General features: G+C 36.5%; 1 protein-coding gene across 2 annotated transcripts; it reads right to left on the bottom strand.

The window, feature by feature from the left end:
- Positions 1-704: 704 nt before the first annotated feature.
- On the bottom strand, positions 705-14,810 carry LOC148913591 (uncharacterized). 2 transcript variants are annotated; one of them, XM_089033475.1, is made up of 2 exons: positions 14,671-14,810; positions 705-1,636 (listed from the first exon to the last, which is right to left on the bottom strand). In XM_089033475.1, exon 2 carries the CDS (start codon positions 1,620-1,622, stop codon positions 1,056-1,058), a length of 567 nt encoding a protein of 188 aa, XP_088889601.1. In that variant the 5' UTR covers positions 1,623-1,636; positions 14,671-14,810; the 3' UTR covers positions 705-1,055. The 2 variants fall into 2 exon arrangements, with proteins under 2 accessions (XP_088889601.1, XP_088889597.1); XM_089033471.1 differs by lacking the exon at positions 14,671-14,810 and adding an exon at positions 6,087-6,248.
- Positions 14,811-15,266: the final 456 nt, after the last annotated feature.

The raw sequence follows: 15,266 nt of genomic DNA, 5'->3' as shown, positions 1-15,266 counted from the left end.
AAACTGGGTCGAATATTGCAGTGCATTGTTGGACTGTTTTAGGATTCATATTTCCAAGGTGGCGTCTTTATCGTCCCCTAAAACAATGCACTGCAATGTCAACTCGACCCAGCTATTTTCTCAACTACGGAATGGCTAATAGGAAAAGGGTTTCATTTCGTTTCATTTCCTTCAAAACTTCCTCCTGACTTCAACGGCCTTGGTTGACTTCTAGAGATTTTTAACTCCCAGCTCTCTTCCTATGGTGTGCGCGCCTTTTTGCCGTAGTGTTCAGGGCCGTAACCAGGGGGAGCACAGGGTACACCTGCATCCCCCCGTAAAAGCTTAAGGTCCGCTCATCTATCTCCTTCTGCTTTAAAATTGCATGTAAATGTTTTTTGATTAAATGAAGACCACTTTCCATCTGCATATTGTAGAGTTTTTTAAGAATCATTCACCCATTATTTCCTTCTTTTTTTTTTTTTTTTTTTTTTGTATTTGTTTTTGTTTTTTGTTTGTTTGGGTTCTGCAAATCATTGCCTGTGCACCTCCCCTGCAAGATCCCTGGTTACGCCACTGTTGTTGTGCGTAAGGAATCTTAATGCATTTTAGTCTCATAAAGCCATGCGCAGATGGAAATTGCGTAGGAGTGGAGAAACGCGTGGTTCTCGAAAAATCACAGAAAAATTACGTGGTTACAAAATACAAATAATACTCCAGTCAAATTGATCTCTCATTAATTTTATTGTTTTCTCCGCCTAGAAACGTTTCACAGTCAAATCCACAAATATTCTGCTCTCAAGTGACCTCTGCAATTTTGAAAAACTATTTAGTTCTTCTCTTAATTTCGGAGTTTTTAATATACTTCAACATTAATTGCAACCTTATATATCTCAGTTATCTTAAATATCGCTAAGTCTTTTAATCTAAAAATATGGAAGAGCTTCAAACGAGTCCACCTTCAATTACTTAACCTCTTCTTTTCTTTATTAATGAATTTCAAATGAAGATATATTTCTCAGAAAGGCTTTAAGCTAGTTATCTTGATCATTCTTGGAGATTGTTGGATGTACGTTTTATTTACCGCACCATAATCCGGGGGGACAGTTAGTAGAAGAACGATCTGCTAATTTACTAGGTGCACTTCGTTTCTTGCCGCACCACAATCCGGGGGGACAGTCATCTTCAAAACGGCGGAAAAGCTTCTCGTCTATTGGGCCTTGCTTGAGATTTTCTGGGAAAACTTTGTTGGCTTTACTGGGGTTGATTCCTTCAGCTTGTGGGTTAACAGTCTGTACGTTTTGTGCTTGATGCTGTGGTGTTTCAAATGCCATTTTTGGACTGAAACGGTCTACTTGGACTTGTCGTTTTTTGCCGCACCAAATTCCGGGGGGACAATCATGACCGTCAAACTTCGTCATGGAGAGTCTGTCTTTAGTCCTCTTGTTCAGTCCTCGCTTTTTTCCACACCACAGACCAGGTGGACATTTCTGTGCAAATCTAGATATCGATGATCGTTCGTCCAGTGGTTTACTAATCGATTGCTGTTCGTTAAGCCCCTTGTCATATTCTTGTGGAGTGGAGGGCGAGGCTGTGCACAGACAGGCTAAACCAATTAACATGACTATCACTTTAGTTTCCATGGTGATACTAATATCTGTGAAAAAAGCAACGTCATATGCATGAGTATCTTATAGTAAACCCAGTGGCGAATCTAGAACGGCCGGTTTCAAGGAGAACGGCAGTTACTTAGAAAGGCATCATATAGCGCCCTGTTATTATTTTCAACTCAAAAGGGGACAACCAAATTCACCCCCTGTAATCCGCCCTTCAAATCATGTCAAATCAATTTTTTCTTCTTTCTTTTTTTTTTATTCCCTTCTATCTTTTATTTTTTCATTTTTTCATTTTTTTTCTTTCTCTGCGTTCAGTCCTTCTTTCCCAGCAGTTTATTTTTTTCGCTTTCTCTCCTTTTCTGTTTCTTTTCCACATACATGCACACCTACCTACCTACCTACCTACCTACCTACCTACCTACCTACCTACCTACCTACCTACCTACCTACCTACCTACCTATATACATACACACACACGCACGCACACACACAAACATAAACTTTATTAATGTGTCAAACTTCTAGCATGCCACAAGTAGCACACTAATCGGGGACACTTACAGAATAAATTAAGTAAATAAGTTAAAAATTATGCTAGCTAATAATTAATAATAAAATATTATATGGACAAATAATTCAAAAGTAGTAATATGTATGTGTAGACGTATACAAAAAAAATGAACTTAAATATTGAACTATAGTTCCATTCTCTTCTCGTAACGGAAGTTTTTTGTCATGTTTATCTATCGGAACGGAAAAACTCCACAAAGAAAGATCCTTCTCAATCAGAAATCTAATGCTACTTGCCATTACTATCATGAAGATGAACTGTTAATGCTATTTAGACCGAGTGTCTGCTTGAACTAATGAAGCGTAATCGTTGACAAAAACATCCGATTAAATGTGCCATAGCATAATATTTTTAATAACTGTCAGGTAAAAATATTTCGGATGAGATCACCAGCCTAGCTCAGTCTTTCGTGGCATAAAGAAGTTTGCTACATTGCAATCAATCAAATGCAATTAATGAATTACTGAGCGCTTTCTTTAACCAATCACGTAGCTGGTCGTTTTTCCTTATTTGCATAAAAGCTACATTCCACACCCCCTAACTCACGAACCTTGATGTGGCCTTCTTCCAATTCTTGGAAATTGTCTTGTGAAAATCTTAAGCTAAAAAGCCGAAATTGGTTTAAAATTAATTTAAATTTGGTTTTAGTTATATTATGTTTAATTTGGAATCAAACTATCTGTGGCAAGCAAGTGGGGGGAAGAATTGCCCTATTTCACTATGACGTCACAACGCAAAGGATCATGGTCGTCGGACGGAGTCAAATCAACGCAAATTCACCGAAAATTGTTCTAAAACCCGTATCAATCCACAAAGAGAAGTAGAATAGCCAGCAAACGCAGCAAATATTTTTTAGTACATATTAACACATATATCTGAAAACCAGGCCATTTTAGATTAAACTGTTTCGCTAGGAGCAAATTTTGTTGAATTTTTTATTGGATTTGGCGATTCTATCCCCCACATAAACAAGCAGTGACGTCAATTGCCTGTATTTGTTTTTGTTTTGATATCATGTGACGTCATGAACGCCATGTTTTTTAAAAACCATCATGGCGGTCTTTTGTTCTTATTTTCTATTTCATTTCCGCGCTCTGCCTTACTTTTAGATATTATTGGAAACTAAAACTTGAATGACATAAATATATAACTAGAAAAGATATTTTGAATTAAGGAATAGAATTAAGAGAGGTGTTCACTTGTTAATAAGGAGAGGAAGTTATTAAAAATACGTACGAAGCTAAGCCGTGATAATCTCCAAATCAAGCTTATCCAGGCGTTGTTTATCCCTGCTATTCTTCGCACTTTTCAAAAAGACAGTTACAAAAAACAAACGTGATTCTCAAAATTCACGCAACTAGCTGGCGGGTCTCATGTAATATATATACCAAAGAAATTCGCACAATAGATTTGAATAGCAGTTTTGCTAACTCCCACATGGCACATACCGGCTGAGGAAGCTTAAATACAATCGCATTGAAATGTTCAATGGAGAAAAACAGGATACGGCTCCTATAGGAAAAACTAATTCAAACGTTTCACAATGGCAGAGATTTCCTGTGAATCAAGTAACAACCTCTGGGAGAAAAGTAAAGCTATCCAACGATGTTTTGGCCAAACAAATTTTTAAAATATTAATAGGAAAAATCCGAAAGCCGTGGTTTTGGCTGCTGCGATTTCCTTCACTCTACGCAGTCTTCATTCATTCTATTTTCTTAGTTTTCTTTTACTCAAATTTATTTTTCCGGAAGCTTTTGGATTAAGAGACAAAACTTCTGCTTCAACAATCGTTTTGTTTAGTTTTTGTTTTTGCTTCTTCTTAAGTTTAAAAGATTTTTTTGCACTCCTTTTGACTTAATCCGCGATCTACATATATTTATCGCGTTTTAAAGGCGATAACTGACCAGAAATCAAAACAATCGATCAGAGGTACTTAACTTTTCCAGATAAGTCGTACTTTCTTGCTAAAGGGCATTTATGGCCCGGAGGGAGCGAGTGAGGGGAAATTCCGTGTTAATTAAGCCATAAACATCATATGTGTAACGTTATAACGGCATCTGCTTGAACGAAAACAATACCGAAGACCTTTACCAGTTGATTCTATGAAAATGCGTCTTCAAAACAAAAGAGCAATTATCCGAAAACGGTTCGAAGCTTAGTTATGGAAGCTAATCATACTCAAATTAGGGTTTAAAAATTAAACAAGATCAATTCTTGTCGAAACGTCAGGAAATATTACATGTAAGATTTAAGAGGAAAGTAACATAAAGTAATCTGTATTTATTTATAAAATAAGGAGTATTTTGGCTATATCATACTGAATAGATCGATTCTTAATGTCATGTTATTCTATTCAAAGCAAGCCCAACTTTTCATGAAAAAAAAAACGACTCTCCTTTACGAGCCATTATCATTTACAGGATACTGCTAGTAATTGGCTGGAAATGATCGCAGTTCTTCTTTCATTTAGCAAATCAATTGTTTAAATCAAACGAATAAGATTTTAAAGTGTTTTGGACCGCGCACTGCACGAAACTGGTATACCTAATGCATGCCACTACCAGAACAGGTTGAAACCGGTTATTTCCAGATTTGAGATTCGTTTGAAATACTGAGGAATTTGAAGAAAATGTACTTGTAACTGGCTTGCCAACAGACGAACTCTTCGATCAGATGCTGACGTTGTCGCTATTAAGAGCCCCGTTGTGAAGTAATTGCTGCTGAATTGATACCCGTTCCCTGGTGACGCTAATGAAACTAAATGAAATTGTCTTTTGATATGCGTGACTGCAATACTGAGAAAGGACGCATCCTTTAATTTAACAAGGCTTTGATCGAATCTCAGTAGAATATGAACCATCATCATGGGATCCCGCGGGACGGGATCTGCAATTCGTGCTATCCTTAGGCTTCTCGAATAAGGACATAGATAGTCCAGTGTTTGCGGTTTGGAGACTTATCAGTTCGGTTGCAAAATTCCGCTTAGCATAACATTACAGCGAATTTAGACCGTTACCTAAAAGATTGATATTTGTCAAATTTATAGAACTCTCAACACTACCTTAAACTTAGAAAATACCTGCGACTTTAAAATATGATTATTGAGAAGATTATAAAATAATATAATAACCAAAGAGAAAATCAAAGTGATTTTTGACTGCGACTTCAGATATTTCACAAATTGGGCCGAGGACAATTGGCACTGGCCAATTCGAGAGGGCGGCTTCAAAAAAAAGAAAAATTAAAAAAAGGGCGGTTTCAGTTCTATAGCCCAATAATTTCCGATAGTCCTACTTTTTCATTTCATTTTTCTTGTGAATGGGAAACAGCTTTTCGCAAAACGAATGAATATATAAATATCGGCAAACTAAATACTGAAAACACTTTTTTTTTCTTTTTTTCCCTTTTCGGTAGAGAGCATAAGAAAGACAAAACGAAAGAATACAAACTGAAGATAAATTTCAATCGTACGTCAACTACTTCGGTGAAAGTGGACTCAAAGTTAGATAGAAGTTTCATAATGAAATGAGAGCATAAGAAAGACTCAAAACGAAAGAATACAAACTAAAGATAAATTTCAATCGTATGTCAACTACTTCGGTAAAAGTGGACTCAAAGCTAGATAGGAGTTTCATGATAAAATGGAGAGGAGGAAACAGAAAAAAGGTTTGAAGTTACTGTGGAGAAAAACCCTAGAAATATATGGTGTAAAAATTGCTGTGGCGTCCTGACAATTTAGCAAGATTTGATCAAAATTTTCAACCCTTGTTTTTCTAATGACGTTTAAAATTACACCAAAAAGTATAATATCAAATATAACTGAGCTAGTGAGAGTCTATATTTAAAACTAACAGTTGACTGAGAAGAGATTTATCGACTTAAATCAGTTTTGCTCAGGAATAATTGGAATATTGCTTACCCGTTTTCTTGAGATTCAGAGCTGAAAAACTGCAACGGCTAATTGTTCAGTGATTACAAACTAACTCCAGTGTCTGATCTGATAATCTGATTTCAGACCAAAGGAGGGTGTCAGAGAAAAACTACTTAGAAAAAATGAGAGCACAGTGAGAGCAAGTTATCATTGGATAGGTTTTTATACTATTAGAAGCGCGCGTTGAAGTGCGTCAGCTAAAGGTACGTCATCAGAATTTATATATCACTACTATGATTTGTTCAACTCCTTTATGTCCTGTTACTTGCTCAGGGCTTAATTGGGTGAAACGCCTTGTCCTAAATGGAAAACAATCTGCTTCAAACATAAACAAATGCCACATGGAAAAGAGATTATGTACAGCCAGGCACCTCAGTATGTAGGAGTTCCATGTAGGATATTGAGTCGAAAAGCGCCTAATACCGCCATTAAAAGAAAGAAAACCCTCTTGATCCCCGGAACTTGTATATTATTGCATTGTTGGTTCATGATAAAGCGACCAGTGGATCGTGCGTCTTCAAATTAATAATAGAAGCGCGAGACGCGCAGCTGCTACCGGGCTGCGTCAAATGCGAAACGTGGAAAACCCTTGAACAATTACTCGCGGGAAAAAACTAGACTTAAACTGTCCTTTTTGCTATCTGACAGTTGGCTAGACAATCAAATAAAGGATACGTGATCATGAACTTTGTACAAGTGCATTCAAATCATTTAGGGGGATGTGGTTCTATCGATGGATTAGTTATTTTCTATGACTAGAATTTTTGAAATCTCTTTTTGCGAGTGTTGTTTAAGGGATGTTGATGTAAGCCCGACTAAGTAAACCGCCTACGCTTTTCTAGTTTGTTTTTTTTTTTTTTTTTAATTCATGGGATACCATGAATTTTCCTAACAACCCTTTTGTAAAAGTAGATGCTCTTTTACTGAGGAGAAATGTCGTAAAAAGAATATCCAACATTGTAAATCGTAGAAGATTCCAAAGTTTCCTTGAAAGATGACATTGTTTATGTTGAGGACGTGTTGCACAAGTACACGGTAAGAACACGTTAGAAGAGTCCAGTAACAAATCAAGCATTCAAGTCAAAGTCGGAAGAGATTAGCTACTCCGATTTTAAAGTTCTATATTTTTCAAAATTCTAAAATGAGGTTCGAAAAAAGAGCCGCGAAGTTATTCTTCAATAATCAGAAGCAAAAATATGTCAGTTCTGTGATTGCAAATTGTTGAATAGATTTGAGGAGTTTTCTTTCATATAGGAGCCTGAGAAAAGCGGAGTCTCGCTAATAGCGAAAATATCGTGCGACAGTTTCTCTCACACCCTTGAATTCCAAAGATAAATTCCAGTTGTCACGAAAAGTGAACCAAAACAGCAAAAAAAGAGAAGAAAAAAAAAATTCAACAACAATCAACATCCTAGAACTCATGGACCAGCACAGAAAATGACTATATTGGTACAAATTGTCGTTTATGCAGGAAAAAAAAAGATCAAACAGACTTGATGCTAATGTATCCTAATGGTGGGGGAAGTAAACAGGAAAGCAGCCCAGAACTCACTTGAATAGCATAAACGAACGCTTTAAAATCCTATCGATGTTTACTAGATTTCTGTACGTTATGGTAAACAAAACTCAAGGACCCGAGGCATTTGAAGTCAATCTTTTAATGTACGTCCTGAAGTAACGCCATCATATTATTCATTTCGGAAGATTTTCGAAGAGAATTTAATCATCAGCTTTCCTGTTTCTTACGCTCACTCCCTCCGCTTTTGGAGTTATATTTTCCAAAGAGAACAAGAGTGTTTACCCATCTATTTTATCTCTGCCGACAAGAGAATTATCTCATTTCTAGCAAAACGTTAAAACTATAAACTATTTCATTGCTTGAAGGAAAAGCGGTCATAGCTGAACTTAATTAAAGGGACTGATACGAACAAAAAGGCTTACAAAATAAATATCGTTCCCTTTGTTTGGAATTACAATTTAATGATTATAACAAAGAAGAGAAACATAGCCAAAAGGTCCAGTGTCAGTCGTTTCGGAATGAAAACTTTAAAAAAATAAAAAATAAAATGGGGAAAATGAAGTTTGGCTTTGTGTTTTAGTGAGAAGTAGGATAAAAAAAACTAACCAATTTGGATTTTATTTTGACGAAAGTATTTCTTTTCACTGAAAAAAATAGGATTTAGTATAGATTCTCAGACTATGAGTTAACATCCATGGTTTCTCTTTTCAGTTTTCTTAATTTTTCAAAAAGACTTCGAAATTTTTTAGTTAGATTTTTTCGCGTTTTAGGAAGTTTATTCAAAACTGACAGCGTGCCAAGCGCCAAATTTTTATTCGTTGCTTCCTGTAAAGCCCATGTCGCGCGGAAAATTTCACAAAAAAAGTTGTACTTATCTCATATCGACCTTTGTAATAAAATGCCGTTAAATCAGTGATTTTGGAGTCTCATTTTCAAAGTGTGGTAACACCCTTGAAAGGTCTTTTTAAAATGCACCAGAAATTTCCTTTATTTTCTTTTTTTTAAACAGAAAAACGCTTGTGTTTTAAACTCATCGGAAACGATTGATCGGTACGTGCGGCGCCACCTAGTTTAAGTTGAACGTGAACTATTATTGTGAAAAAAAAAACCGCTAAAAAAGATTTAGCACAGGTTTGAGTAAAGAACACTTCATTTCTTCTTTTCTTTATTCCTGAAAAAAATTATTACAAAATAATCTAAGGAATTTGCTACGAAGTTGTGTTTTTATAAGACTGTATAGCTTTCTAGGAAGACGCCAGCTGGACCACTCGATCAAAGAACATGATGTTGCAAGGAAGTATTTACGCCTGAATCAAAACGCTTACGTTTTAAACGGCAATTATTTAGCTTAACCTTTTATTAAAGTGTCTATAATGGATGAAATATGAAATTAAAAGTAACTTTCAAATCTAAACTTGGATTTGTTATCAAATCGAAGGAAATGAATAGTCGTTTTCGATTAGCGAAAGTGTCTGTGTGTTCAAAGCAAAACAAGCGCCAAGCAAAAGTGTCCTTTTCTTGCCATTTTTTCTTTACTTATTACATCGTTAAAATATGTTTAAGTGTTCGAAATAAACTGAGGTTATTAATATAAGTTCTTTCAGTTCTTTTTCAGTTGATGTTCTTAAAGGAATCTTAGCTTTGTACAAAATATCGGTCGAGAGTTTTGGAAGCCGATTTCAGTTGAATTTTTCGAAACGTTTTGATCTGTCTTCAAATCATATAAGTCATAATTCAAAACATGCCGGGGCAAAATCAGAAACCTTCGGTCTTAAGAGGCGGAAGACTAAATAGATTAACGCTTAAAACGAATAAACACAGAGGAAATACGGTTTAAGTGCAAGTATAAAATGCTCTGTGTTAAATTGAAGGATGTGTTACTAGAGTCTAAAACAGGTCGCTTGAAAAACACTGTACTTTGCTCAACTTTTATCACTGAATGGATACCAATTAGAATTGATCGAATGTTGATGGCTTAAAATAAGAAAATAACCGGAGTAAAAATATACAAAACAAAAAAAACAGACTACTCATTAAGCTGTTTAGATTTTTGTCAACGGAAAACTTAATAAAACAACTTCTAGAAACTGGAAGCGGCTGCTAATTGACTGCTTTCATGACTACATGGCAAACGTTGAAAACACAACTGAAGCAGGGGCGTTTTAAAACCGTTTTTAGCGCTGGACGTTTAATCTTTTAGCGTATCTCTTAGTTGAGAAAGCTGGCTTAACAAAATTGTTTTTGGTGCTTAATAAAATGATATAAATTATGTCTATAAATGGGGTCAAGTATGGGTCCATTGTTAAGTTTTAAGACACTCAATCTCATAAATCCGTATCAGATAATTTAGGAGCCACACTTAATTAGGGTTGAAGAAACCGATTTAAGATCTAAGATATTTCAGTTTATGCCATTTTAAAATTGCACGTACAGTTCAAAAAAGTGGTTTAAGAAGATCAAAATTAAAATCAAAGCCAGTTTCGGCTAAAGCAAAAATCGATTCAGTTTAATCGAAATCTAAAACAAAATCTACTCTGATCTAAGTAAGGGCGTGGCTTCTCACAGAACGAACCCTGGAACAACCTCTGGTTTGATCTAAGTCAAGGCATGGCTAACTCACCTATAATTCAAACCCTGCAAACAACATCTGGGCTGATCAAGTCAGGGCATGGCTGACTCACAGATCAAACCCTGAAATAACCTCTGGGCTGATCAAAGTCAGGGCACGGCTAACTCACAGATTGAAACCTGAAACCACCTCTGTGCTGATCAAAGTTAGGGCACGGCTAACTCACAGATCAAACCCTGAAACAACCTCTGGGCAGATCAAAGTCAGGGCACGGCTAACTCACAGATTGAAACCTGAAACAAATTCTGTTATGATCTAAGTCAGGGCAAGGCTAACTCACAGATTGAACCCTGAAACAACCTCTGGGCTGATCAAAGTCAGGGCACGGCTAACTCACAGATCGAACCCTAAAACAACCTCTGGGCAGATCAAAGCCAGGGCACGGCTAACTCACAGATCAAACCCTGAAACACCCTCTGGGCTGATCTAAGTCAGGGCACGGCTAACTCACAGATCGAACCCTGAAACAACCTCTGGGCTGATCTAAGTCAGGGCACGGTTAACTCACAGATCAAACCCTGAAACAACCTCTGGGCTGATCAAAGTCAGGGCACGGCTAACTCACAGATCGAACCCTGAAACAACCTCTGGGCTGATCTAAGTCAGGGCACGGTTAACTCACAGATCGAACCCTGAAACAACCTCTGGGCTGATCAAAGTCAGGGCACGGCTAACTCACAGATCGAACCCTGAAACAACCTCTGGGCTGATCAAAGTCAGGGCACGGCTAACTCACAAATCAAACCCTGAAACACCTCTGGACTTTTTACGGATGCGTTATATTTTCTTTATTTCCAAGTAAAACGCTATGTTTTATCAAATTGAGTTACGAACAAAATGTTCGCTGCATGATTGGCTAATTCGCTAGGGCTGAGAGAAGCGAAATCATATGGGCCCGGTTGTACGAAGGATGGATAGCGAAGTAACCAACTTATAAATCCTTATCCAGTGGATAAGTCGTAGCTGTTTTCAATAAATTTATTCACTGGATAAGGATTTATCCCGTGAATAGCGCTATTCCCCCTTCGTATAACCGGGCCCAGGGGGTCAATGAGTCTGATGTAATCATATTTTACGAACTGGAAAAGGACTACAGAGACGCATGTTAAACTGCATGCCCGCTGTCTGTTCTATAGTTAGAATCAGTTGGAGTACCCACCAGAAAGCCGGAATCGTTTCTATACGTAACTACAAAGATTCGATGTGAATTTGTCTACTTCAGTCTTAGTTACTGATACATGGCGTTCTTCATTTCGGGGAAAATGTGCTTGAAAAATATTATTTTCGAGGACTGATTTAAAAATAGATGCGTAAATTTGTATTTTCTTGTTATTCTTCTTTTTACCTCCCCCTTTTCCTCTTTACTTTTTCCCTTCCTTTCATTAGTTCATTCATCCTTTTATTTTCTTTCTTTGCTTGCAATATTAAACATACAATCACAAAACACCTCAGTATCTCACCACATATACGCTTTTTATAACCATTAAACTTAGCCAAAAATTGCCCTTGAGTTATAAGAAAATTAATTTAATCACTCAAAAGATTAAGAAATCCATAAGACACTGGGCCAGCATTTATAGAACTGTTGACTGCCATACAAATGAAACTCTCTACCCGAAAGGTTTTGACAGTATTGGGCGTTATATAACATAGCTATTTTAGTGACAAATAAATTCAAAATAGTTCAATGACGTGTTCGTACGTACGTAAGAGACAACTGATTAGCTTTACTGCAATTTTCGTCAAACAAGCGAACTCTGTATCTGTGAGCGGCACGCTGAAATTTGTTTTTTCGCTGCGGTCAATCAAACCTAATCAGTTGGTACCTTTAATATTTTTGACTGGCCGCAGCGAAAAACCTAATTTCAGCGTGCAACACAGAGACACAGAGTTTTTCGCATGTTTATGAAAATTAAAGTAATTAAAATGTGAATTATCTGCGTGGTAACCTGGTTTGTGTCTGCGCTGGAAGGATAATTTCAAGTTATATATATCATTATTAAAGTCGGATCTTCATATTGAAGAATGTGAAATTGTGCTGATCCGCCGAAATTCAACTTATGGATCGCAGGATAATAATCATTAAGAATTATGAATCATGGTTGCCTGCATGAAATACTCTTTTTATTTCGGCTGCCATCCTGGTGTGGACCAAACTGGTCCACCAGCGAGTTTTCGCCATACATTTACTTAAAAAATACAGAAACTTCACTCGACATAGCTCGTATCAGAAATGCTCTAATACTCCAATTCTTTGCTCAGAGTTGTATTATTTGTGGCTCTATATGGTCATAGGGATTGTTTTATAATTGGAACCGAAAACCCAGCAAAATACCCGTGGTTGACAGCAAAAACCACGTGGTTGCAAACGATGAATGAATAGCTAGTTGAATGATTAAGCTATTTGTTGTATTACCCTTAAATGTAATAACCAGGTATTCCGGAGAGTCAAACAAAGTGTTCAATCGACAACTAACTCAGAGCAGCATTGCTTGAGTGTTTCGTCAAACACAGTGGGTGGGGTCACATACCACGTGATAGCGTGGGTAAACAGCCGTTTTGCATACGGATGTACATAATATTTTCTCACAAATCCCACCGCAAATTGAGTAGCTTGCGTTAACAGGAGAAAAGTTTCGTACAATTTCGATAATAGTCTAAAAAATTAACTTATTTATTTATTTTAGGAATATTACATCATATTTTCTCTCTGTCACAAAACAAATCCCACAGCAGTAGCGTAGCGAGGGGGGGCACGGGGGGGCACGTGCCCGCCCAAAATTTTTGAAAAAAATTTTTTTGAAAAAAGAATAACAACCAAAAAAAAAACATATTAAACCGAAACGAAAGAGGAAAATGAATTATTACAACCTAAGATTTAAGAATGGTTAATAAAATAATGTTTGTTTCTTAAATTTTTGTCCCACAGTCACGTGACAAGCCTGCGTTAACAGCCGTTTCTTGCATTTCCATCCGTATCCAAAACGGCTGTATGTGACCCCACCCGGGCACTGTTTGACGAAACACTCAAACAATGCTGCTTAGAGTTGTTTGTGGATTGAAAACTTTGTTTGACTCTCCGGAATACTTGGTTATTACATTTATGGTTGGAGGGGTTATTACGTTTATGGTGGGTTTTGATTATTACATTTATTGTTAAATTTTATTACATTTATGGTGGGGTCGATTATTACATTTATGGCTGACTGTTATTACATTTATGGTTGTTATTACATTTATGGTTGATTTTCATTACCTTTATGGTGGGTATTACATTTATGGTTGACTGTTATTACATTTATGGTTGTTATTACATTTATGGTTGTTATTACATTTATGGTTGACTGTTATTACATTTATGGTTGTTATTACATTTATGGTTGTTATTACATTTATGGTTGACTGTTATTACATTTATGGTTGTTATTACATTTATGGTTGATTTTTATTGCATTTATATGGTGGGTATTACATTTATATGTGTTATTACAATGAAGAGTAATACATTTGTTCGGTTAGTTTTATTTTCAGCCAGTCTAGTGTGACGCACGAGTTTCTAGGAAACACATACGACCCAGTGAATTGTTGTCAAATGTGTTTTAATAACACCAACACTAACTTTTAGATATCAAATATTGTATAACTAGACTGAAACCTAACTTAGTCTAGCTAACTTGACCTAAATGTTACAAACAGTCAGTTTCAAATTGTTCAAAATAGTGTTAGTTAAACAAAAGAAAACGATAGAATTAGCATAAAATAGTGTAAGTTAGTATTACTAATATTTCACGGATATATTGTTTGCACTCTAGCTTGCCTCCAGAGCTTTTAGTACTTGTTTTTGTTCTTTGTTCTTCTTCTTCCTCTTCTTCTTCTTCTGTGTAGTACTCTGTTGACCAGCTATTAGAACGGTAGGCAACTTGATGACTTATGCTGAGCGCGCGAAGGCTTGTACTTTACGAGGGCTAAACTCACAGCTCTGGCTGTACTCCTTATATACCTAACTTATTTCTGAATATTGACATTACAATATTTGTAAATATGATTATTACACCATTCCAGAATGTTCTTTGTAAAAATACTGAATCAAAAATGACTAAGCATCGAGGCTTCTAGAGGGTTCTAGACGTTTTCTTTAACATAACTCAAATAGAAGGTTACAGAATGTTCTCGAATGTTCTACTCAGTTCTAATTAGCAACTAAACAACTAATATAATAATAATATGGGTTGATTGGCCCTCATAACACTAGATATATCCTAACTGTCTTGATTCAGATCGACTATCCGACATTTTAAAAACTGAAGTCGAAGATTTCGATGAGAACCTTTGCTTGCCCCCTTTTTCCATAATCGTCTAGTATAGCCTCAGGCTTTATTTAACAACATCTAAACACAATAAATAAATTCAAAAAGACTTCTTACCTCGTCGTAAATAAATCTCCAGAGATCTTTGCAGTTGTTTCACTTCTTTGTGTAGTCACCAACACCTTTTCGTTTCCTGTGAGCGTCTCAATCTTTGCTGCGGCACAGCCTTATTTCAAGGCCTGTGAAATGGCTTGTGGATCCGGTAACTATCGACAGCCGTCGCCCCACTCTTCCTACGGAAGCTGAAGAAAAGCGTTCGATGTCTTAACGAGTCCGTCAGGTCATAATTATAAAGGGAACAGGATGGTAAATCAATTGGCTTGTTAGTTAGTGAAGAGCTGTCGTTGCGTGCGCCCTCCTAATCGTATTTTAAAGTTGCCGTAAAAATAATCTTACTCCTTGAGCTCTCATTAAATTGGAGTATCTTTATTAGTACTTAAACAGAGTGATTTTCCTCACACCGTGAAATAGCTAGTTAGTAGAATACTCCAGGTTTGTAGAACTTATTTCCATCGTTTTCTTTTGTCTTTTTACTATTATAGGCCAATTTCTTACTGAAACTGTTTATTTGGCTAAGGAAAATCACTCCATTCAGTTTGCTTAAAGCACTAATGTCATAATGATTCGTTTCCAATGAATATAGCCTTTCCCGT

This window comes from Actinia tenebrosa, unplaced genomic scaffold (assembly GCF_029948245.1).
Source record: "Actinia tenebrosa isolate PJP-AT-01 unplaced genomic scaffold, QUT_ActTen_1.0 PGA_scaffold0__85_contigs__length_37466705, whole genome shotgun sequence".
In the NCBI taxonomy this organism is placed as follows: Eukaryota; Metazoa; Cnidaria; class Anthozoa; order Actiniaria; family Actiniidae; genus Actinia; species Actinia tenebrosa.
This window is presented reverse-complemented; position numbering and strand designations above follow the sequence as displayed.